Source organism: Triturus cristatus, chromosome 5_1, assembly GCF_964204655.1.
Source record: "Triturus cristatus chromosome 5_1, aTriCri1.1, whole genome shotgun sequence".
Taxonomy (NCBI): domain Eukaryota; kingdom Metazoa; phylum Chordata; class Amphibia; order Caudata; family Salamandridae; genus Triturus; species Triturus cristatus.
Window position 1 is genome coordinate 426,808,690 of NC_140587.1, and position 25,490 is coordinate 426,834,179.

The window sequence follows — 25,490 nt, forward strand, 5'->3', positions numbered from 1 at the left end:
CGTGAGTAATATATAAAATAATCTACTTGCTCAAGGGAACATGATGCTTCATAAATCCACGTGTCTAATTTGGTACCCAGCAATGTATTCTGGCAGCAATCTCACTAAATTACAAGCTCCAATTATAGCCTCTTTGAACACACCAGCTTTCATATTATAGCACGGATCTGATTTTGACCCCATTCCATGGATCCGTATACAGGGGCTGGGAGTAGACAGGAAGCATTAGTTCCAGGGGTGGAATGCGCCTAGGTGTCTGTGCAAACCACACAAGCGCATGTTTAATGGTATTTACCGTCTCTAGTTTGATCTCTTTCCACACTGATGAAGGTTGGAAATTTACTCCTGACAAAGGAAAAAGTAAACCTTTTTCGAGAGGAGGACAGTAACCCTACAGTCACTTTCAGATAAACAAATATACTCCACAACCGTCAGGCATCTCCAGCCTCAGGACTCCGTCTCCCAAGATTCAGCAGGGGAGTCCAGCACAAGTCCAGTACCACTGGTCAACTGGTCTCCCGGTTACAACAGTATCAGCAGTTGCTTACAGGTAAGCAAATCTTCCCTTTCTGAGGACCAGGGTCCACTTCGACTATGGGTCCCACAGACTTGGGGACACCTCGGAAAGGTCAGGTCACCCAGCAGGCACTTTGGTGTGCAGTGGTGGGCAGGCAGGTATTCCTGGACAGCTGGGCTCGCAATGAGTGCATGGTTTCCTGTCTTTTGTTGTTCCTGCACGTTAATTGGCTAGCCAACTAGCCCTTAGAGGCACTTCTTCCATCCTGCACAAGTGGAACGCTTTTCCACAAGTGGGCTCAGCAAGTACAGTCATCTTTGTGGGTCCCTCTGGTGAAGCAAGCGTCTGTGGGAGAGAAGAACCAACCAATTGGGCAATAGTTCCCACAAGGCAACCCTTCACGCCACCTCCAGGGGGTTTGGCCACCACACAATCCCAGGATAAACGTGTCTACCCAAATCCAAGGTGGGGCAAGCCTTCTTCCTCTGTGAGGAGCCCAGAGTACATCCCTGGGGTGTGCCCAGCATAATAAGCTACTCCTCCTGGATAACCAGTCAGGCACAGATTTTCCCCCTCTGGAGGAGATGCCAGCCTGTCTGCCTACACTAAGGAGCAGGCCCGTCAAGGTGCGATTGCCATTTGCCTCACAAAGCGGTAGTATCTTTGAAGCTGGGCCATATGTGGCCACTACCCAGTAGTCCTCAACCTGGAGGAGGTCACACTTCCTTCTACCAATAATCCCCTTTGTTCCTTATTCCTGGGAGCACTTCACATTTTATATCCATGAAACTTTTGTTGTGTTGAAATTTCAATTAACATAGGTTTTATAGCCAGTCTTAAACCTCAAGGAATTCTCTTGACTTTGTGGTACTGGATAAGAGTAGACGCATGAAGCCTTTGAAAATATATTAAATCACAGTTTTCACATATATTGTGGGTTTGTTAGATCTTTTTTCATGGCACTGGATATGGGTTTCTGATTTTTCATTTATTTTTTCCCTTTTTATCTCTCATTTCAGTATGGTGAGGACATATACTTGTGTACACTTGTATAGTCAGGCGTCTCTTTAACCATGTTCAACATTGGGTGGTCTTCAGCATGAGGAAGCTTTTCTCACTCTCCTTTCTTTTATTCCCTGGGTTTGTTACTATTGTAAACACTCTACTTATTCTCTTCCTTGTTTTCCTGTCTTTGTGTACAGTTTCCCCTGAAGAAGGGACCCTTTGATCCCGAAATGCATTGGCCGTTTAGTTTTCAGTGAAGTCTTCAAGGAACTAAATCAAATTTGTGATATATTTTGTTTGCACTAGAAAATAGGAGAGACTTTTGTATTAGTAGGTTTGCCTTCTGGCTTAAAAATTGTATTTTTGTTTCCGCAGGTTTAATATACATTGAAAAAATGTGGATGTATCTAGAGATAAAAGTGGTTTATTGATTCTTGTAGCAGTGCACACTGCATCCAGGAAACCGTTGGTGCTTGGTAATTACTTTCAATTTGTTAACGTGGGCGTGGCAGAACATGGTTATGTGCAGCATGTGAAATTTTGTGTAATCAGTTAAAACTAGGAGAAAGCTTAGGATTCTTGATTAACAAGGAGTGCACTATACATTCATTTTAAAAGGGTTGATTATGCCATGTGAGTTGGCAGTTTTAATGCTGCCCGACTAGAATCTAGAGGGGCAGGGCTAGAGTCATGTTTTCACCTTTGTCACTGTGGTGGTGGGGACGTTAAGTGATGTAGTCCACTAGCGATATCTAACTTACTAGCCATGGCATCCATCCAATCGGATGACGAAGAATGTTTCAGAGACCCCCCAAACATTTGCAGATGCATTTGCTGCCTATTACTCCCGTATTTATACTACAGATGGCAGCCTCTACAAGATTATCTTGAACGCCTTAGAGATAGACCCCTCCCTTATCTTACACCTGCAGACGTACAGCTCCTGGATAGCGAGCTAACGGAGTAGGAGGTGACAAGCAATCAAAGCTATAAATTCAGGAAAGGCACTAGGACCCAATGGGTTACCAAAGGAACTATATAAACTTATATCGTCTCACACAGTACCTCACCTGCTCAAGATGTATGAGATGCAGAAGTCTTGGTATGCTACCCAGAGATCAGAGACTCACCTCGGTAGTCATAATACATAAAGAGGGAAGAGCGGCGGACCAAGACGCTTCGTACAGACAGACTTCATTGCTAAATGCAGAGGCAAAAATCCTTGCCAAAGTCCTGGCCCTCTGACTCATCCCGATCATATCTAGGCAGGTACATCCAGACCAGTCAGGATTCATGCCAGGTTGCAATACTGCTTGCAATTTGTGAAGTCTCCACTGTGTCTCAGGACGTGCAGATAGAATCCGAGAGGGAGCTGTGGTCTTGTCTCTCGACGCGCACATGGCCTTCGACATGGTGGAGTGGCCATAGCTCTTTACTGTGCTCACACACCTGCATTTCAGACCCCAATTTCTGACCTGGATTCAACTTTTATATACTGAACCTCTGGAACAACTGGTGGTGAATGGAAGGGTGTCCAGGGTCTTCCCCCTCCAGTGAGGAACCAGGCAGCGTTGCCCCTTCTCGCCTCTGCCTATTTGCGCTAATACTTGAACTCTTGGCAGCCTGGATCCGAGGTGACCCCCTGATCCGTGTCCTCCGCTGGTCAGAGGACTAGAAAGCCAGAATATCACTCTATGCGGACAACATTCTTTTTCATTTATGTAGCAGCTCCCCAGTCCTCTGTTCCCAGAATTTTGAACATCTTTGCCACCTTTGGGAAATACTCCAGATACAGAATAAATTGGTCCAAATCGGTGGCGTTTGTACAACATGGACCAGCACCCCGATTGCCAAGGGATTGTGTAGCTCAGATAGTGACGAAGGATTCCGGTATCTAAGAATCTTTATCACAACCAGTCCGCAACCATTTGCTCACAAAAATCTACTACCCCAACTAACCCTACTGAAAAACAATGTTCAACACTGGCAGTCGCTTCCGCTCTACTTTTTGGGGGAAGGAGGCCCAATTTAAAATGATGGCGCTACCATGCTTCCTGTAGGTTTTGCAAAATACACCGTTCCCCATACCAGACACCTATTTTAAAGCCACACAAAGTGAGATTACAGTCCTACTGTGGGATGGGAGCGCCCCACACATTGCCCTCAATAAATTAACACAAAGCTGGTATGATGGTAGTATAGGCCTGTCAGACATCCAACATACTACAGAGCGGCGCAGTTGACAGTTATCAAACAGTGGGGAAATCAACCATTGACTGAACCTGCTTATCGCATGGACCGATAAGTTATTTAACCGGGGGGCTACCTCCGAGCACTGTACACTAACCCACGTCGCCTAACGCTGGAGGGGCCAACGGCACTGAGAGTGCAAATTTGACACTCGACACTCACTAAGCTGGGGTGGAGAACTAGAAATCACTCAAGCGACACCTTCATGGGACTCTGAACTTCTGGGTGCAATGAGCACGAGACAAGGATTCGACAAATGGGACTCTCAGTGGTAGGCGATCTGTACTCGGAACTGAGAATACCCTTCACTGACTTACAAAAATCCCACGATTTGGCCCCCACTGAGGCCTTTCGATATCTACAAGTCTGACACGCCCTGTGGGCGGCACTACCCGGTGGAGCAGACCTTCCAGAATCACCGTTCGAAAATAGACTCCTTAAAGAACAGATCACTCACAGGGCAATCTCGCTCACATATAAAAAACTCAAACAACTCCCCTGACATGACGGATTACGGAAAAGTTGGGAGAGATATAACGGACTTGCAAGAAGACTAGCCCGAAACCTTAGCTTCACCCTGGGAGGTAGCCATCAGGCCCCGTTTCTGCCTGGTCCAACTTAAAATATTACACAGGGTCTACATCTCTTGCACAAAGATGGTAAAGATGGGTAGGAGGTCAGATCCACTCGGTCGTAGAGGCTGTGGGCAGGAGGGGACATTCTATCATAAAATTTGGACTTGCCCCAAAATCCAATCCTATATGGACTCAGTTATACAGTGCATGAACGGAATATATGGTGAGACACTGCCGCTTTCGGCCAAGTGGTGTCTGCTAAATGTGTAGGAGGCTACGGACTTGGGAAAAGGATATTAGACCAGGGTAACCCTAGGCCTGATAATTGCAAAGCGCAACATAGCACCTTGGTGGGGAGCCGAAGCTACTCCATCCCATCATGAGTGGAAGAAGGACATGGATTGGTGTATGGTAGCAGAAAAAACAGTCAATGAAATCAGAGGCTGCCGCCGAAAGTGGGGAAAGATGTGGAAGAGATGGAATGAGTATAGGGGATACCAGTGCACCGCCCCCTGGGCCCGAACGCTACAATCTTTGGTTAATGAAGATGACAAATAAATGGAGATTCTGGGAGGGTAACTATGAATCTGTTCTGTACTGGGATGGAATATGAGGGAGAAATGTATTCTGTGGTGCTGTACTGATAAATAACTATATGATACAAGATTGTGATGTATTGCAATTACTAAAATGCTTTTAATCAATAAAAAGTTATTATAAATGAAAAATGCTTACTAGCCCTGGGTACCTGGGGGGGGGGGGGAGGGGTTGGGGGGTTAAGAGAGGCTGAGGTGATACAAAAAGGGGCCCTTCCCTACAAGGGTATTCAACAAATCCTTTCCAAATGATCCCACACTAAAAAAAGTTGGAAATTCAATTACTCCAGCAAGGGCAGGCATAAACCTTTTCCCCTGGGGACAGGGTAGGTTTTGCATTTGCAAATTGCTGAGCAGAGTTTAGCAAAAGCAAATATATACATGTATATTTGTCCTTACAAAATGGAAATCACATAAGCCCACTTCTGAAAGCTCTTTCAAGCTCCTGAAAGACGTAAATCAGCACTAATACAAGGACATATGCTTGTAGGTGCACTTAGAACTGGGTGCCAATTGTATTTTCTGTTGCCCATAATGGGTTTCCATTAATTTGCTATTATTACTCTTGAATTATTTAGAAAAATAAAAGAACACTATAATGCCTTTTACTAAACTATTCTTACAGGATATGGTATCTGTAGTTGCACAACCTTTTAGCAAAACGGGTTTCCTAAGTTGCAACGTTTTTGTGTGCTTTTTATTTTGAAAGCAAATCACCAATTTTTCAGGCATTTGCATGAAGCATTCTGGGAATATTAGAAGTAGCCTCAGAGTGTTAAATGTTGTAAACAAAATTTACTCTGCCTTTGGGCCTCACTCAAGCCTTACTCCTCTCCATTCTGACATGGAAGCACCCCATCCAGCATCTTTAGTCACAAGGGAAACCTTGGATTCCTTGACAATGCACAATGTGGAGGAAAATATGACCAAGGTCAAATTAGGCTCCCAAGTAGACTATTGCCCACACATTTTCTCCTGCTTCACTATTCCATTGAGTGCCCATCTGCTCACACTGCTATGGAAACCTGGAGCAGTTGCTGCAAATATGGCCAACGAACAGATCTTCCGAATGTCTAAGCCGGCCATAGTTAGAGACACTTATAAACACACAGCTGATACGTTATTTGGAAGAGGATAATCTGCAGGATCTCTCAAACTGGTTTCAGTGTCAATATTACCACTGAAACCACTATGCTAGCTGTGACTGACAACATCAGACTCACTGTGGAGTAGGGCAAATCTGCAACCCTCATCCTCCTCGACCTCTCTGCAACGTTTAAACCCATCATAATGAAATGGTTGCATGAGATTCTGTTACACCAGACAACCCTTAAGTGGTTATTTTCCTTATCTGGTCGATCACAATCTACCCACCTACCCTTTCAGATCAGAACCAGTGCGTGTCACCTGCAGTGTGCCCCAGGGATACTCTTCAGTACCTCACATTCTAATGTTTACACGACTCAGGTGAATATTGTAAGAACTTGGACTTAGATATTACATCATATGCAGATGACATGCAATTAATTGTCTCTATAGCCAAAAACAGTGAAATTATGTAGTGCCTGCCAGCAGTTGCCTCTTGGATGAAGGATTACCGTCTGGAGTTAAATGGGAATAAAACAGAGGTAATGCAGTTTGGGAAAGCAGACTCAGTTTGGAATGACACCTGGTGATTGAGTACTCTCAAGTTACCGCTTATTCCTAAGAAAACAGATGAATTTAGGGATTATAATTGAAGACATGCTTTCCAGGAAAGATCAGGTAAAATGGTTGTGGTACATGCTGTGGAATCCTGAGCTTATTGTGTAGAGCTTTAACAGGATACATATCCAGCACCACAAAACCATCATCCAGACACTTATCACAACTCATCCTAACTATGGAAATGCCTTATACGGCAGTATGATCGATTACCTTTTTACACGTCTCCAAGGTATTCAAAATACAGCAGTTATCTCGATTTACAATTTACCCAACAGAGCTCCTGTATCTAACCTTTGAACTCTCCACTGGCTACCAGTTCACAAGAAGGTCATCTTCAAATTGCTTTGCCACGTGTGCCAGGCTGCTTAGGACACAGGCCCCCACTATCTACAGAAAATAATCTTCGACAGACAGACAGACAGACTAGACCCCTCAGATCTGGCCATCAGGTATTGTATCTCCAAAACAAGTTCAAAAGAAGAGAATGGATAGCTCATTAGAATGCTCTTCCACTAAACCTACAACTTACGACAAAGCTTGCAGTGCTATTTAAATCAAGTAAAAAAGTGGCTATTTGAAGTTTAGTGCTCATTTTTAGCATTCCAGGTTTGGTTAGTTTTGCTTTTTCCTCTCACCGAATAGATTGGCCTTGCTCGTTCTGTTTGGCAATGGGATACCCCTTTGGTGATGAGGGTGCTTTATAAAATCCAATTAACATACTAAATGTGGGTGGCCACGATGGCGACCGGAGTGGACATTGCCTAAAGAGCTCCGCGGCCACCTGTGAAATAATCCTACACCATCCTGGCTGCCCAGGTCTGCGAGCACCTTTAATGATATACCCGGTTGTGGGGGAGGAGAAAAACTGAAAGTCGAGCGGGTCCCTGCTGCGGGCCAGAGTGTCGGGCCCACGCTTCCCCGGACAGAGAGCAACCCGAGGAGTGGCTGGGAACATGGCGGTAGCCGTTTGGCTGCGGAATAGGACTGTTAGCCTCCCCATTTCTGAACAATACGGCTGAGGCTGTGAATCTACCTTGCTGCCTCTCCGGCTTGGGAAATTTTACTTCTCGCTCGAGTGGAGCGGGGATAGTGTTGCGAGCGGGCCTGGCCTGGCAACCGGAGCCGGGGCAGGGCGTGGCCTGGAGGCGGAGGCACTGTGACGAGGGAGGACGCTCCATGCCCCATTGAGAGATGTACGCTGGAGGGCACAGTTCGACAAGGTGAGAAAGCGACTAGTCCAGCGCCCCGGTGTTGGAGCCCTACCTGGAGAGCGCAAGAGGTCGCAATCTGGCAGGGTGCCGGGGCGTCCGTGAACCGGGAGGCCTGGAACCGCCCATTTCCTAAGCCCCATGGAATCCACTTGCGGTCCCTGGATCTGGGGGCAGCGAAGCGGCCTCCGGCGGGGGCTAAGAGAGGCTGAGACACTGAGCGGCGATAGTTAGGCATGGTGTAGGAGCACACGTGCATTACAGACCCGGCTTCGTTGCAGTCCCCGTTGGAGAACGAGTGAGGAGAAGTCACGGGCAGGAGATTTCTCTGAATAGACCAGCTGGCGCAACAAGCTGAACGGAGACCAGCACAGGTGACATTGTCGAGAACACTTTGCAGCTGGTTAGCTCTTGAATAGACTGTGCTTGGTGCTAGAATCGGCGGAAAGAAGTCTACACATGGAGACCGTGCCAAGGACTGGGTACTTCCTTCGAATGATGTACTGTGTCGCACGATGCTTCCCTCCCACACTCTGAAGATGGGGAGCTGACCTGGGACGGACACAGATACTAATGGGCGACGACGCCGCCCCTTCTTTTCTGTTTTTCGCTCAGCTTTTTTGTATTGTCGCTTATTTCTGTTCTTGTTTCTATTCTTTTAATATTATTCTCGTAATTGGGAAATTTGTATTTTTGGATGGTAGTAGATATGATTGTGTGAGTGTGCTGTGTTGATAGTTGTATGAGGGGGTGTGAGTGACGCCTGGGGTTTGGAGGGGCGTGCCCGACGGACGCTTTTTGTGTCTGGGAAGAGTGCCATCCCCGGCCCGGTAGCAGACACATATCGGATGACTGCATGCGGTAGGATTGTTAATGGGATGAGAGTGAGGAAGTGCATGAGGAGAGTAATTGTATTATTGTTTCCGTTCTGGAGATTTATTGATAGATCAGATGGTGTTCGTTTATTGACAGAATTCAAGGGCGGGGACTGGAGATTATATGGGGGATGCACATTTTGTTCTTACACTGTCTACCTGGGGAATGGGTTGTTCTGAATGTTCAGTTCACAGTTCTTTGGTAGCGATGATGGCAGTGCACAGGCCGTAGATATACTGAATAGGACAGGTATAGGCTCGATGAAATGGGACAACACAAAACATGACGTGGAATGTGAGGGGGCTAAATTAGTTTGTAAACGCTATAGAGTACTAACATATCCGCGGCAACAGAGTGCTCATGTTGCTATGTTACAGGGGACACATTTATTAGATGCTGAGATACAGAAACTTCACAAGAAATGGAGAGAACAGCTGTTTGCATCTACCTATTCTACCTATGCCAGGTGGGTGGCTATCTGGGTGGCCCCACAGGTCCTGTTTAAATTATGTAATTACGTGGCCAATGTAGAGGGCAGATACAGGATTGTGCATGGTGAGCACGATAGCGTGGACGTATGTCTGGCGAATGTTTACGCCCCCAACACAGATGATGGCGAGTTCTTTGGTGCTGTGGAAAGGCAGCTCCTCTCATACATTGGGATCCCTCCAATATGGGCTGGTGATTTTAACTGCGTGTTAGATGGCTTATTGGATAGACTGCCGTCAAAACACACCAAACCCCACATGTCGACTTCCTTGAGTGAGGCGACGAGTAGGCTAAATTGCGTGGATATTTGGCGCGAAACACACATGGGCGAAAGAGGCTATACTTGTTATTAGCTTGCCCGTGAGGTGTATAGCAGACTCGACCATTTTATGCTCCCTCAGGAGCCGTGCAGTAGTACAGACTGAGTCGCTGGGCCGGTTTTTATCGCATCACGCTCCGGTATTGTTGGAGTGGGGACCGGAGAGACATAGGCATTGAGTCTCGCTGTGGCGTTTACAGCCGACCACGCTACGTGATCTCAGAAAGGTCATTACAGGTTACTTCACCTCTAACAAGACTAGGAATGTGGAATGGGACGCTTTCAAGGTGGCCACCAGAGGGGACGGTTTGTCCAGGGTGGGAGGCACCAGGAAGATAACGTAACTGGCAGCCGCGGAGGATTGATGGACTATGCTTCAACGTGGGGAGAGGGTGTCAGGACGGGACCATGCCTCACTCTTGCAGGCACAGCGCCAGGTCGGAGAGATCTGGGATAGGTTGGACTGTCGAATCCGTCGAGAATAATCGCCAACTCTTACACAAAGAGGGTGACCAATCGGGGAGACTGTGGCGTGGTTATTAAAGAAGGAACGCCCACCACCGCTGATACTGACATTGCGACCCCCGACGGCGATATGGCCACTACACAGGCCAATGTTAACCAGGTGCTATTTCACCACCTAGCTGAAATATATAGTGAAGTCCCAGAAGCGGAATTGCCTGGGGATAGGTGGTACCTCACAGGTGTCCCCCTCCCACGCCTCACAGAAGAGCAGAGGGAAGAACTGGAGGCAGCACTCTACCTAGAGGAACTCCAGGAGGCGCTACGAGCCATGGCCCGCTTTAAAACACCAGGACCGGATGGAATTCTACCAGATATATGCAGACGTTTTGCTACCACGCTTACTAGAAACCCTACAGGAGGCCTAAGTGTTGCGTTTAAATCCCCAACCGCTGCACACTCCGCTGGTCAGACGGAAAGATCGGGCTTCTGGGAGAGGACCGTCGTCCGTCTCCGCGAAATGTGGGAGTTCTGGACAGCCAGAGCTCCCGGACTACGATTCCCGGCCACCAGTGCCAAGAACGACGCGCTCGCAGGAAGGGACGCGGTGTTTAATTCCTGCCGGCTACGTAAGCCGGAGCCGGAGAGTAGAGCCCTGCAGATTATTCCGGCTTCGCAGAGAGACGCCACCAAAGGAAAAAGGCTGCCAGATATCCCGGGTGGGGTAAGGGTGTCAGTGACACCACCAAGAGTCTTTTCCTTTTCAGAACATTACCGCGCTAACGGATGCTAGCGTTGCCCTTGGATTATAAACAGTTGCAAAGCTTTAACAAACAGCGAGGTGGCATCGGAGCACACCTGCTTTTGGCTTATTATTTTGCTGGAGAACTCCGATGCTTTAACTGGTATCCTTACCAGGTGGTATATTAAGTGCCCAGTTTACGTAATACTGTACCAAGACTGGTTGCCTTGTGTTCAAAAGTGTTATACTGCATCTTGGCTGATTCAACCTTTTCAAGGAATTTACATGCGTTATAAGTGTATGCTTGTTTTGTCTTCTAGCATGGGAATTAAGAGAGGTCGCTGAAGTAAAGCGTAATCCTTCCTCCCTTGTGAGGCCCACACTCTTTTTGGTGGGTAAAGTACACATTCATTTACAGTGTCTCTTGTATAGGAGGATTGTGATACACTGTTTATATCTCTATGTTCGTTTGTCCACAGTTTCCACATCTGAGTAGTACAGGTTTCTGCTGTACTGTATAAAACAAACAAGGTAGCCAAGAGAAGGTCTTGATGACGGCCCAATCGTCGTCCTTGTAGCTGCCAGAATTGGTTCTTTTACTTTACAGGTAGACCTGCTTAGTTATAAGTGAAGCCAGTGTGGGATGAGATGTAATGGTGTTCCGGCACAGTGCGTCTTAACAAACCTTTTCTTTTCACAGGTCTCCCTCCCCGCTGTTCCCTTCCTTTCCTTTCCTTCCCCCGATTGACCCCCTTAATCTTCTGTGCCTTCATGGCAATTCGGAATTGAGATTGTCGATAGGTTAACCCCATTGAGCAACAAACCGATCCTGAGAGGCCTCCGAGGGACCACGACACACAGGCTAGGTGCGTACCGCAGTCCAAGAAGGAGCCGCAGATAATCATGCTTCCTAAGCCTGGCCGGAACATAGAGGATCGGGGTACATATAGACCCTTGTCCATGCTAAGGGTAGATGCTAAATTACTCGCTAAAGTCCTGGCCATGGGGTTGAGCAGAGTTGTGACCTCATTGGTTCATGAGGAACAGTGTGGGTTCATACCTGGTAGGGGAACACACATGAATATACGTTGATTGTCTCACGTCCTTCACTCAGTAGCCAATAGTGAAATCCGGCCGGCGGTTGTTGCTCTGGATATTGAAAGAAGCTTTTGATACACTACGGTGGGAATATATATGGGAGGTGCCAAGAATGGGTTTTGCAAAGGAATATGTTGCATGGGTTAAACTGCTCTACAACAATCCGAGAGCCCGAGTGCGAAATGGGTGTCCGGTAACGGAGATTATAAAAATCGAACGGGGCACGAGACAGGGGGTGCCCGCTATCACCACTGCTCTTTGCTGTGGCAATGGAACCCCTAGAAGTGAGACTGACGAGGGACATGGCACAGTGGGGTGTAGTGGTAGATGGGCGCACACAATTGATTTCATTGTATGCAGATAACGCGTTCCTATACGTTAGACGGCCGGAGGAGGCGATCCTAGTACTCCTTGAGACATTGGCCTCCTTTGGTGATGCCTCTGGCCTCCATATTAATCATCGGAAATCAATACTGTTCCCGCCAGCTGCCCTCGTGAGTGAGACACTCCTGGACCTTCCTGAGGTGCGATTGATCTGGGAATGTGACCACTTTAGATATTTGGGCATTCAGCCAGATGCCGAATACGAGCTGAATATGGGTAGGGTCCTTATGTGACTAAAAAAGTAGATACAATTCTGCAAAAAGCTCCCGTTGTCTGTCATGGGAAGAGTGGCCGTGTCAAAAATGGTGATGCTGCCCTGCTGCCTGTATGTCCTAAAGAATTCTTTCTGCAGTATCCCGAAGACCACATTTGACACTCTGTAGCCTACTGACTTCGCTGGTGTGGGCGGGGGGACAGAGCACAGTTAAGCTAGAAATGCTCAAGCTAGACGTGGACTCAGGAGGCTTGGGTTTACCCGATTTTAAGTTGTATTTCATGGCAGGATTGTTACAGTATGCAGCGCAGTGGTGCATAGAAGATCGCACAACAGGAAAAGAGTTACTGGGGGACTGGAACGATGGGTTACGGTTACAGAGGTTTTTAATGATGGGCCTGAGGGTCCCCAGGGACTGCCCCCATATAGTGCAGCAGGTAGCTGTAGTCCAGGAACAGGCAGTCACATTGGTGCTCCGCAAGGCACCCTATGCTGTAGCCTCCCACTCTGGGGGCTACAGGGATTCCAGAGCATTCAGGCATCTATGGATATCTCGAAATGGCATGAGGGAGGATGCGTATCAGCAGGGGATCTGTATCAAAACTGAAATTTCCTGACATTTGATGAGGCGCGGGACTGCTTCCAGGTACCAGTAAGGCATTTCTTACAGTACGCAAAAATCTCGCATACGGTCCGCGAGATATGGACCACTTTTCCGGAGGAGCCACAGGAGTCGTGCACGTTGACAACACTGCTAGACCCAGGTTCAAGTAGGGCCCTAATTTTGCGCATATACAAAGCCTTGAAGGAAGACAGAGTGGCTGATTTATCGGTAGTCAGGAGAAAATGGGACGAGTCTTACCCCTCCCGTTGACAGATGGGGAATGGAAAAGAGCTCTGGCACAGGTGGCTGAAGCAACGAGTAATGCTAGGTTCAAGCTCATTCAATTTCACTATTTGCAACGCACGTACCTTACCCCGCAGCGCCAAGCGAGGTTTACCCCATGGCTGGTCTCATCCTGCCCCCGTAGTGGCATGGACCCTGCCACATTCCTCCATATGACATCGAATTGCATACGATTGCAGCAGTACTGGAATTAAGTCGTACAGACTCTTCGCTCTGCTACAACAGTGCAAACACAAGTCACTATAAAGCTGTGCTTGTTGGGCGTATTCCCAACTCTGAAGAAAGGGACTTACATTTTCACTGTTAGGACTGGTTCTGGCAAGAAGACGAATTGCAATAAATTGGATCCTTTCTGCGCCCCCTACACTGGATCGATGGTGCAATGATATGCGTGTATGGGGTGTGGTGGAAGAATGTCGCCTCAGGGCTGTAAGAGTAGAAGAGAATGCTGAAAGATCTGACTGAATGGGGACATATGCTGACAGAAGTGTCCGACGATAGCTCAGAGCAACAATATCACTGCGCCTGCACAATCACTCACCCACAGCAAGTTGACACCTAGCACAGAAAATGCGAAAGCCCCCTCGACACCAACGCTACATTAATAATGCCAGCACGCCTGTAAACCCAGATAACGAGTGTTATTGCTGCTGACCGCTGCCGGGGAGAGGGGAGTCGGGGGGGGGGGGGGGGTTAATTTTTGTTGTTTTTATTGTTTAACTATTAGGTTCGATATAACAAACTAAAGCACACTGCAGTATACAGAAAAACACCGGGTGAGTGGAGCTGACCGTAAGTTAGCGTGGGAACTACTATCACAAACGTATGAAGGATTTTCATGTAAAATGTACATAACAAATGCCTATGATGTGATATGATGCAATGTTGCTAATAAAAATAAATTAAAAAAAAAAAATGTGTGTAGATATTTTTATACTGGAAATACGGTCAGTAATGAAAGTTGAACTCACAGCTCATTGAGTTTTCTTAGAGCACTTAGCCCAATAGTAAAGGCTTTGCATTAGTGAATCCTATATGCAAGTTTGACCAACTTGTACACAATCAATTGAAATCTTGATTACTCCTAGACAACTCTTTTATACATCCATACTGTGGTACTGTCAACTAGCAGCTAAACGGCTGGTGCTGCAGGGATCGGGCCTACCTTTTTGATGATAGTAAATTCACACTGATATCTCCTAGTCGTATTGGCTCCCCAGCCCTGCTAGTGATGTGCACTCCTTTCCCTAATTTTAGGAAGATTTAAAGTGCCATCATAGCACAAGAACGCCAATGGCTTGAGCAGGCTGACCCACTGCTGCATGCAGTGGTGGTTAGATGCAAAATGTGAAAGCTGAAGACAAATGGATGAAGAGGGCTGACCATAAGTCCCTCTGTATGCATATACTAATATTTATTAAACATTTTAATTACAGGAGGCTGGTGAAGCTGCCAACGCTGTTCCTAGACCAGACCTAAAAAGCAGTTGCTTGAATGTAAGCAGAGGCCCGACACAAAATCGGCAAATAATAAGAACAGTAGAGAAGCTATGGTTGAGGGGAGGGACAAAGACCAGGAAAGGAAGGAAAAGCCATTGGATAAGAAGCAGGCAAATTAGATTAGCAAGAATGCCATCAAGTGATAAGGAATAGATCAACCCAAAGTCCACTGTAAGCATTGGTAATGTATACAATATGTCTTTCCTACAGACAACTTTAATAATCTGTTGAAACACCAAAAACGATTTGCAATATTAGTTACCATACCTCTTTCTTTGCCATCTCACGCAGGCGTCGTGGAAGGCGTTTGACATCATGTCCCATGGCACGCCTTCGCATGTGCTTGGGTAAAGACTGGAATATCTGAGAGTTGGATGCCTTCCGGGAGACAGTTTTCAACATGACACTAATTTCCGCAGCACGGGCTTCAGCAAACCTGGTTGCTGAAATGAAACAGCAATTTAAATTAAAATTAAACAATACAGGTCAAATAATATTTAGGAATACAATAATATGCAAAAAAGGGAGAGGAAAAAAAAAAGTTCTGCAGCAGTAAATATGGACTTGCAAACATATGAAAATAAATACATGCAATAAATGATTGACTGGCAATATGGTTTGTGTGAAACTTTTTATTCATAGTCAGTAGAGCACGTCAGAGCTACATACTCTGTTAACTGAGATCAAAGCCCAGAAATCAATCTGACTAAATTAGGTATATGGAGTTGCAGTAACAATTGCACCATTATTCAACTAAGACCTACAACATTACTAACTCAAACTGTAAATGTCCTTGATTTTAGACAGAAGTGAAAGATTGGGAAGCAGGGCTAACCCTTTCATGCGTTCCTACACACTAGGAGCATACCACACTCACTCAGTGTCATACCACACTCATGCAGTGGTTCCCAAACTGTGGTCCGCGGACCCAAGGGGTCCGTGACACATTCCCTGGGGGTCCACAGACAGCAGTTTAAATGCACTGCAAAGTTTCTTGTGTAGTCAGCAGTTTTTGGGCAACAACAAAAGTGTCAAGATAACCCTGGTGATTAATGTACCTGCAGGAGAGAGATGGGAGTTTTGTCCAGTGGCAGCTTTGACTCATCTAAGGGAGCACAGAAGGTTAATATGCCTGCTGCTAAGAACGTGAATGATGCATTTAAAAAAAAAAACTGTATTTTATGCACCATGCATTTAAAAAAACGTATTTTATGTCCAGAGCTCAGTGGGTTACTGCTTTTGTCAAAGAGATTCTTCTTTTAAGTTACAATCGTAATCTAACACAGTGAAATATGAACTGCCCTCAAAGAGCAGCATGCAAACTGCATGGTACAAGTTAGTAAGTTATGTTTTTTCCCCAGTCTTTCATTATCCTGATGCTGCTAAACAAGTGTGTTTGGGTAGAAATAAATTATTATTAAAGTCAACGTGAACCACTGTGTTATGTTCTGAATCCTGAGTTTCAGAACATGACAGTCCTACCAGTATGGATGACATGTGAATCCTACACCTTGCAGTCCCCTTTGCCTTATGTGACATTTTCTATACACTGATTTACACATATAGATTCCTTGTCTCTATATGTGTGTGATGTAAAGTGCTGACACCCTACACTGGTATGAGAGGTGCTGTAAAACAAATGAAATAACATGTGAGAGAGAGGCTGTGGAGAGAAGAGGCACTATTGGAGGGTGAAGGTGAGGAAATCATTGAACAGCCCCATCAAAGATTGTCGTATTCTGGTGCACAGCAAGTTCATCATTTACTATGCTTTAAAAGCTAAAACAATACAATATATAACGACAAATGCGTTGTAGGATGCACAATTTCCCACCCAGATTTTCTTGGAGCCCCCAAAGCCCTCTTTGTAGAGGTCAGGCTCACTCGCTGCACTTAGTGTGCACTGTATGAGGACTGGTCTGACAACATTTGCCAGGGCTGCTTTGGGTTTCCAGTCTGGCCCTGGCAGGAGTAGGAGCCTCGTACTGCGTAATAAAACCTAACATTGAAAAATTAGTCACCGAGATGCAGCACCAACCTTCCCATTAAAATGTTTTGATTTTTGCAATTTTTTTACAATATAAAATACTAAAGTCTTTAGAAATTCAAGTATTTGTTTGGTGTGCACACATTTGTGCTTATTTTTTTCGAATGACTGTTTTAATGTTTGAAATTTAAATCATACAAATTGCTTGGGGGTCCCCGGCTTCCAGTGGTGGCTCAATGGGGGTCCGCATGAGTCAAAAATTTGTGAACCACTGACCTAGGGTAACCAGACATCTTGGACAGTCATTGTTTTCAGAGAACGGTCCTCGCCTCTTGATGCTTTTCTCAATTTTCAATACATGTCCTGGTTTTTGGCACAAACGTCAAGTCATTCTGCAAAGCAGAAGTGAAAAGTATGCTCTTGTTTCCACAGGTGCCTCTAAAGTCTGAAACAACTTAACGTATCTATTTCTTTCAGGCAGCGCAGGAAGTAGACGAAGGCATGCTCCCAGCTAAGGGGCCATACCTAAGGTTATGCAAATGTAGCTTGTAAATAAAGAGTTCACAGAACCTATTTTATAACTTTTGGGGGATTTCAGTGTTTGCAGTTCACTGCTACACTCTGTGCATGTGATATTATACATATATTACACACAGCTCGATCATAGTCAACCGCTGGTCCTATTTCTACATCTAGCCCATCTCGGTTTTTGCTTCTCAAAATCTGGTCACCCCTATTATAACATTTCCTAGCAAAACTACATTTGGATGTAATTTGGGGTTCAAATTCAACAGCTATGGTGAACAATTGCAGCCAAATTTTCTCTTAAGGCCATGTAATGCTCTTGGCTTCATACATGCATGTCATAAATGAGGTCATAAAAACATCACTGAAGAGGCAAATGATCAATCAATTCCAGATCATTGAGCAGACAGTGAAAACACTGCCTTGTTTTGGAGCATACGTACTGCAGCAAAATCCACAAATGGTAATCAATACTTACAACTATGAATAATGTCAGAGGGTATAAACAGAGTGCAAGCGTTTACAGAAGTCATTATTACATATTGAATCCAAAAGAGCACCAATTACTTTAATGGCCACATCTATTTGAGTGCATGTGCCATGCAGGAGGCAGTCCTAGATGCCTAGCAGATTCGGGTGGTGTTAGGTGAGGGATTCATTCGAACTGTAATGTCCCTTTACTGAAACTGCATTATGATTACTTTTAAATTAATGTAATCAGTAACAGACATCAGTAGATAAAAGAAGTTATAGGGATGAGTTTCCAGTACATGGTTAGGTTTGAAATGATACATTCTAAGTACCACCTTGCATTTGTGTACAGAAATGCCCCAAGAACCAAATGGGCACCACAGACTTCAACCAATCCCAGAAGATTCGGAGTGAAAGACACGCCGTCAGCCACAGCCTCCATCAAGATCCTTCACTCAGGACCCTGCCACAAGCATCCCCCATGCCCAGGGGGCACATGGCCCAGGAACTAATGTTTTCCTCATACAGATTTAGAAAACAAGCTTCAGAGAGGTCACCAATTGGGTAAATACTGAAGCAATATGCAAAGTCACCAAAAACGTCAAAGGTAATTTCAGATGCATCTACAATTCATAGCTATGTATTATAGTTGTAACACTGCAGTACCATCTGGATTTCCATACAAGACACACAGCAGGAAGGCTGTAAATCCACTATTAGTAGGCAGATATAGAAAAATACGTGTTTAGTCCTAGGTTTGACAGTGTTGACACCTAAACAGACTGGTCTCCAATATGCATAGTGAGCTGTGAGTGCACACCTTTACGTCACTGGCCTAAAGGCTCTTTCAGCCATTGGCTTGAGACTTCATCAATAACATTCTACCTTAACCCAGAGAAGTGCAGCTCTCACCTAATGCTACTGGTTGTTTTGGTGATATCCGTCTGCCTCCAATGGAATGCCAGCATTGCAATGAATGAAGGAGCATTTTAAGTCTCCCTGTTTCTCTTTCTCGGTTGTCACCACATTGCTAATGAATGCACAAATGTATTATAGCATGCCAGTCTAAACATGTGTTAGCACAACGTACTCACACCTGTGGTCTTAACCAAAGTTTGTCCTCCTCATGAAGTAAAATCAATAAAAACAGACTGCTCCCGAGCACCTTAATCCCAGTCCTTCCCATGATGCAGAAACATGGAACATCTCTAATGTGACCCGATCCTCATCCACCTGCTTTTTGTAAAGAACTAGGGCAGCTCCCAACTGCTCCAATTGGTCAATGTTATCGGGGGCTCATGTCAACTCCAACAGGATACCTCATATTGCTCCCCGGCCCTTTTATTTTGCTAAAATAAGCACTGATTGCACATTCATATTATTAACTACTGCTGAACATATCACAACAAGTTTCTAACTCCTGCCACCTCTAAATGGGAGCCTCTCCCTTTGTGTTATGAGCCCAAAAGGAGTAACTGAGTTAGTCAATGAGAGTGCCTTAATAAGATATTCCTGAGGCACCAACGGTAAAGAGTACATGCTCGGGACACTGCCCAGGAAAAGGCCAAACACTTTGATTAAAAAGGTAGATAATGAAGACATGTTCAAAAGAAATGCACAGGATATTCATGGAAGAGTTATGTAAAAGCTGGAATACTAACCGGTTAAATATCTGGGAGTTTCAAGAGCCTTGTGATCATGCAGGCCAGTGGGAAAGTCTGGAACAGAATACAGAAACCGCTTATTAAGGTAGAACAGAAGAAAGAAAAGCATTTAAATATCCTCAGTGACATTTGAAAGGTATCTACCTAAAGGTTAGTGACCATGATTTCCCTACACTGCACAAGTGTAAGAGCGTAGCACAAACAAAAAGACAGGAATTTGCTATTTCTGACATCATAACAAATTGAAAAGTAAGTTTGACTTTTAGGAGCCCTAATTCGTCCGACTGTCATAGCCGCTCAAATCCATTACAGTGGTTACAGAACCAGAGGGAAGCCACTGTTTCAAAGCTATAATCATCCGGCACTTGGTGATGGGTCTGGAGTGCAGGCTGGATGAGACTTCAGCTGAGACAGTAGATCTCCAATTCAAGGTGCAATCAGCCAGGAGCGATTTACATACATTTCACAAAAGCGGTAGGGTGGAAAGTCCTGGCAGGAATTCACAAGGCAAACAATGGATCAGCCAAGCAAAGATAAAAGAAGTCCCCCACAACAATGGAGCCAATGAAAAGGGTGTAATCTAAATTAGTCCAAAACAACACTAGGAAGCAAATAGTGTTTGTGTAAGGGATAGCAACACAAAAAGTTAGATAAAAAAGGGAAGGCCAGTCACAGAGGATATTGGTTAGAAATCAACCAACTAAACAAAAACAAACAAAACCTTGCATATTTAGCAACAGAAAGGAGGCATGTGCTGGAAATGGACCAAGAGGTGGACGAAGGGTTTGAAGACAAGGGGAGTGAGCATCTGAAGAAAGTCTGTGCGTAGTTAAAACCTAGACAACCAATCAAAATAGCAAATAAAAATGGTGGGATTAAGAATTTTAACAGAGAAAAAAAACAATTTACTGCCTGGGGAGTCCACACAAATACGACTTTCATTTTTTAATGTCTGCACACTCCCAAATCCTCCGCTCACCACTGTCCAACATAGCAGAGTATGAAGACAGTTGTGCTGGAGACATAGGATTCTTATTTACAGGTTGGACATTCCTTGCTGTGCCTCTGCACGAGTCCAGCAGGCCACTTGCAATTCAATTTGTTAGGCTTGAGAGAAGCAGAAGACACCAGGGATCAATAGTTCGGTCACTATTCACCACTCATCGACCCATGCAGCATTTCCTTTGTAATATCTTTGTGCAACTTGTAATCTTACTAGTTAAGACTCGGCCGAAGCGCCAAAACCTTTTTTCCTCTTTCTCTTTGCAAATTCTCTAAAAAACTGATGATTTATAAAGCAGAAAGATTTTATATCTAAAATTATATTTTGTCCAACGTATGAAGCAAAAAGGCATGGCCATTCTGTTTCCCCTGAGGACTTTGAGTTTGGCTGCCAAGTGCATAGACTGAGCTATGCTACGCTTGAGGCCGCACACCAAATCTTAGGCATTCATGGACTGCTATTAAAGATCAGACAGGGGTGTTTAGAGGTCTTCGTTCACAAATCTGAGTTTTTCAGTACAGTGCCTGTAAAGCACCAGCATCTGAATGCAACAAACATGCACCCCACACTGCTATTGCCAAGGATCTTGCTCGCTCACAGACATGGATCTCCACTAACCCCCAGAGACTGGTAGATGACATCCCTACCAATCATGCAAGACAGATGATGGTCAGGAGATGAGGGATCATAAGGGACCACAAACATTAATCACTAGTCTAGTCCTGCTCCTGCTTCAAATTTGAATTATAGTTCGTGTTCAGGAGGGCAGCAAGGGGCTGTCTAGTCAATATTCTAGTCTTTAGTGGGTTGCTCCCAATGCCTCTTTCTACCCTACAAAGCCAAGCACATGAAGGTAGAGTCTGGAAGCATTTACCACTAGTCTCCGTCCTGGTCTTACTCTTCCAAAGCTAGCTTCATCCCAGCCCCACCCACTCCTTACATTAAGGGGAAAGGGAGGGGGTGCAGGGGAAACACATTTAACACACAAAAGGATAGTTTGAGAGAGGCTAGTATTTTGCAGCTGGAGGAGAGCGTGAGTGGTGCCTTATGAGGAGTGCAATTTTTTTGAAAGGCATTAAAAATAGGCCTACATGAAATTACATTTAAGGGGTTGTAATTCTGGGAATTTCGAGTCATGTGAAATTACACCACATTGCATAATTAAGCGCAAGTTTTGGTAAAAACCACAAAAGCGCGGAAACAGAATGCAAGAAACTGTTTGGGGTGCTTTTTTTCTGCACCTTTTTTTTTAGGGTGAAGTGCATCCTGCATCAAAAATTGACAAAAGGACACGTGTGCTCTAAAATATGCAAAATGACAGATTTGCATGTCATGTGCAAATGATGCAAACTTTGCACACCCCTAGTTAAGGGGTGGGAGCATTTTTGGGCATCTTCACTTTGCCTCCAACTCAGAATACATGCTCGTTAACACTCCATTTAGACAATCCAATAGCAATGATGATTTAATTCCACCCACTTGTGAGGTCAATGAAAATCAAAACTGGTGGTCACTTCGAGACTGTTTTTAACCATCAAATACTACTGCCCAGTATAGCTTGAGATTCTTCACTCAAATTCACTAGCACACCAGGCATACCTGCTCCCTGGGACCGAAAATGTTCTCCTCCACCTCGGTTATAAAATTGCACACTGCGATCTGCTTGATCGTTCGATGGGAACTTCACATTGGAAGGCTGGTTTTTCATTTTGTTTGCATATCTCTTTTTCTTTGCGTTAGACATTTCTGAAATATAAAAACGGCACCGTTTACAGAGAGTTGAAAAACACATGAAACTCTGATAGCTATAATTCTAGAGTTGAAGCTTCGCTGACAGAGCATGAGTAAAGGAATCAATGAGTGACAAAAACCCGGAGGCTAACACAAACCCAAGGAAAAACAACCGAGCATGTGAGAAGCGTCTGTATGCTTTACGATGCAAGGTTTTTTTCTGAAAACAATGAGGGCTCCTAGATTTTTAATAGCAAATAAATACTTTCATCTGATTACCATAAAGTGCCAGTTCTTCAAAACAGACGTCAGCCACGAAAATTCTAAACACAAAGGATTTGCAGAATTATAAGACAGGGAGAGTGCAATAGAGCGAAAACCATGCCAAAGACCAAGCACTACAGTGTGCTTTCGGAGCATTATAGCTATAAACCAACGCAAACTGTCCCATTCAAAGCATGGTGCAATGCTCTGGTGAAGATAAGGGATAGAGTCTTGGGAGAGGTGAAGAGAGGCAGCTGGCGCAGTCTAGATGAGTCAACTGGTTGCTTACAACAATGTTAAACATGTGCTGAGCAGACTTACCTTCATGCGACAGGCTTCCATAGGGGATGCAAGTGGGGAGGCTTTAGAGTGGTTTCGATAATACTTACAATATTAAGTAACCGTATAAGAAAGAAGTATGTTTTAATGTTTATATGACCAGCGTTTACTATTGGGATGGGACTGTCCCTTGCATGGTGGAGTACATGTATCTAGTATTCTGGTCCTCGATTTTAGCCCTGGCGTCATGCTAGTTTACAGAATGTGCAGAGGCCTAGGCATCTACATTCACATGAGTAAGGTCCTGGACCGGTATTGTGACCTGAAAGGGGGTATCTAGCATGCCTTAATTGACAAGACAGTGGTCCTAGTCATGGGTTTAGCACAGAGTAATGGCGGCGGCATACAATGTTTTGTGACTCCACACTTGCAAGGCCACCTTTACATCTGTGTCACTAGAATGATGGCCTGACCCACTCGTGTAAAGTTCCGCTTCTATTCGCTTACTCGACTCCTAGAGCTAAAATCCCAAGTGTATGTTGTACGCGGTTGTGTGCATAGCCTGCGTGGCGCATACAAGGTGTGGATGTGAGCATGAGAAATGGATGCCAGTGGGAAACATTCTAGATATCCTAACCCGGGCCTTTTGTACTAGACAGTGGTGAGGTTGTTTTGCCAAACAGTAGAAGTGTATTGCTCAAATTCCTGAAGCTAGAGGAAAGAGACTTAAGACACTGAAGTGAGGAGAGAGGAGACCAGGCTCTTTTAAATATTCAATTAGGCCCTTTGATTGAAAGAGAGCACTGCTTTAGTCTTCCAGAACATTGCTATTTAAAGATGGTGGTGGTGACGGGTGGAAATGCAGACTAATGTGCGCAAAGTTAATTTATTGGACTCATTAGGTGAGGTCCAACCTTTCCCTGATCACACTTTCAGTTAGGCTGGCAGACAAGTGCAGAAACCCCACAACTCTTTGTGCCGCTATTGTGGATTGTGGGTGCACCTGGCTGGAGACTACCCAGCTGAGAGGGGGGGTGGGGGGGGGGGGGGAAATCGGTCCACAAAAAATAATGTGTCTGGAGGGAAGCCTGGAATAGACACTTGAAAGAAGAACCACTTCAAACCAGTAATGAAGATGCAGACAGGGGATACACATCTCCGGTCTTGTTTTGCTGTATAAAAGTGGGACCCTACTACACTACTTGTTGTTCCAGTCCCAAGTCCTCCATGGCAGGCATGTTCCAGAGAGTACTCGGAGAACTGTTCACCAACAAGAACTGGTGTCAGTCTTGACTGCCAGCATCCCAGAGGCGAGGAGACACCTAACCTTCTTGCTGTAAGAGTTGTACCCCTAAAATAAGTCGGGAAACAGCGTTTACAACGCAGGATGAACCACGCATGCCATTGCAATGAAAGCGTTACCACACCTCGTCTTTACCACGTATGTGCCTTTACAACGAAAAAAATACGTATTTTGCAGTTAAGCCGATAAATGGATAATGTTCTTTGGGTGGGTGTGGGTTTTTCGGTGGCAAAGGTATGTTTAGGGTTTTTGGGTGGGTGTGGGTTTTTTTGGTAGCAAGGGTATTTGAGGTTTAGGGTGGGTATGGGATTTTGGGTGGCAGGAGAATTTTTAGGGTAGTGAGGGAATTTTTAGGGTGGGTTGGGGTAAGGGTTGGGGGTTGTTAAAAAAATATATACACACAAATATGTATTTTTTATTATAACAATCACATATATACACACACACGTCTAATTAAAAATAAATTCACACGTGTGCATAAAAATACATATAAAGATTCTTTTTTTTTTTTAAGCATATGCCTTTACCACACATGTTTATACAATGAAAATGTAAGTATTTCACAGGTAACTATAAAGCCTTGAAATATACACACACACAATATATAAATTCTCTCATATATATTTATATATATACACACACGCGCACACACACACACACACACACACACACACACACACACACACACGTGTATGTAACATTTATCTGCTAAATACTTACATTTTCGTTGTAAAGGCACATACGTGGTAAAGGCATGCATGGTAAAGTCACAGTCATGGTAATGACCGGGTTGTAAAGGCATATGATGTAATTGCATGTGTGGTTCCGTCATACAACCAAATAAATCACTGAGAAACCTACCTGCCTGTTGAGAGGGAAGGAGCCGGTCAAGCCTGGAGGAGCGACGTGCAGCTTAGTCCAGGTATCGGAAGGACATCCATAGGAAAAAGGCTTAGGACAACGATCTGCAGACATTGATGTCTGTGGGTCTGAAGTCTCTACACAGCAGTTACAGATGGGAACCATGAAGACTCGGACCGTGGTCACAGAGGCCCATTTGGGGGATGTGATATTAAGTCAATATCAGGCCTGTACATGGCTGTATCTTTAACAGATGATCCAACTGGTTGTGGCCGCTCCACAAACAGAAGATCAGCCTGTGTGGCTGGCAGCACTGAGCCCTGAGAATCAGCTCGGATGTGGCCATGCACCAAGCCTGGAGAATCAGGCTGTGTAGTGGTCAAGCCTTCACCAATTACTGTTAACTCCAGTCTACTCAACAGTTACAGATCACTGGGGACCACGCCAAAGCATGACAGCTGGATCTGCATCTTTTGGGCAGGCACCCCAGCAATCAGCATGGAGATATTTGATGGAGTGAAGGGTAGCACACCACTTCTTAAAAACTAAACTGA

At 45.0% G+C, this 25,490-nt stretch overlaps 1 protein-coding gene across 1 annotated transcript in view; it reads right to left on the bottom strand.

Annotated features, from left to right (window-relative positions):
- POP1 (POP1 ribonuclease P/MRP subunit) overlaps window positions 1-25,490 on the bottom strand; it is a 354,117-nt gene that overhangs the window by 308,915 nt on the left and 19,712 nt on the right. The window contains exons 2-4 of the mRNA XM_085605196.1: window positions 22,098-22,244; window positions 19,493-19,549; window positions 15,116-15,291 (exon numbers count right to left, since the gene is read on the bottom strand). Of these exons, the coding sequence (XP_085461322.1) occupies window positions 15,116-15,291; window positions 19,493-19,549; window positions 22,098-22,242 (378 nt within the window). The 5' untranslated portion in view covers window positions 22,243-22,244. The remainder of the gene's footprint in view (window positions 1-15,115; window positions 15,292-19,492; window positions 19,550-22,097; window positions 22,245-25,490) is intronic.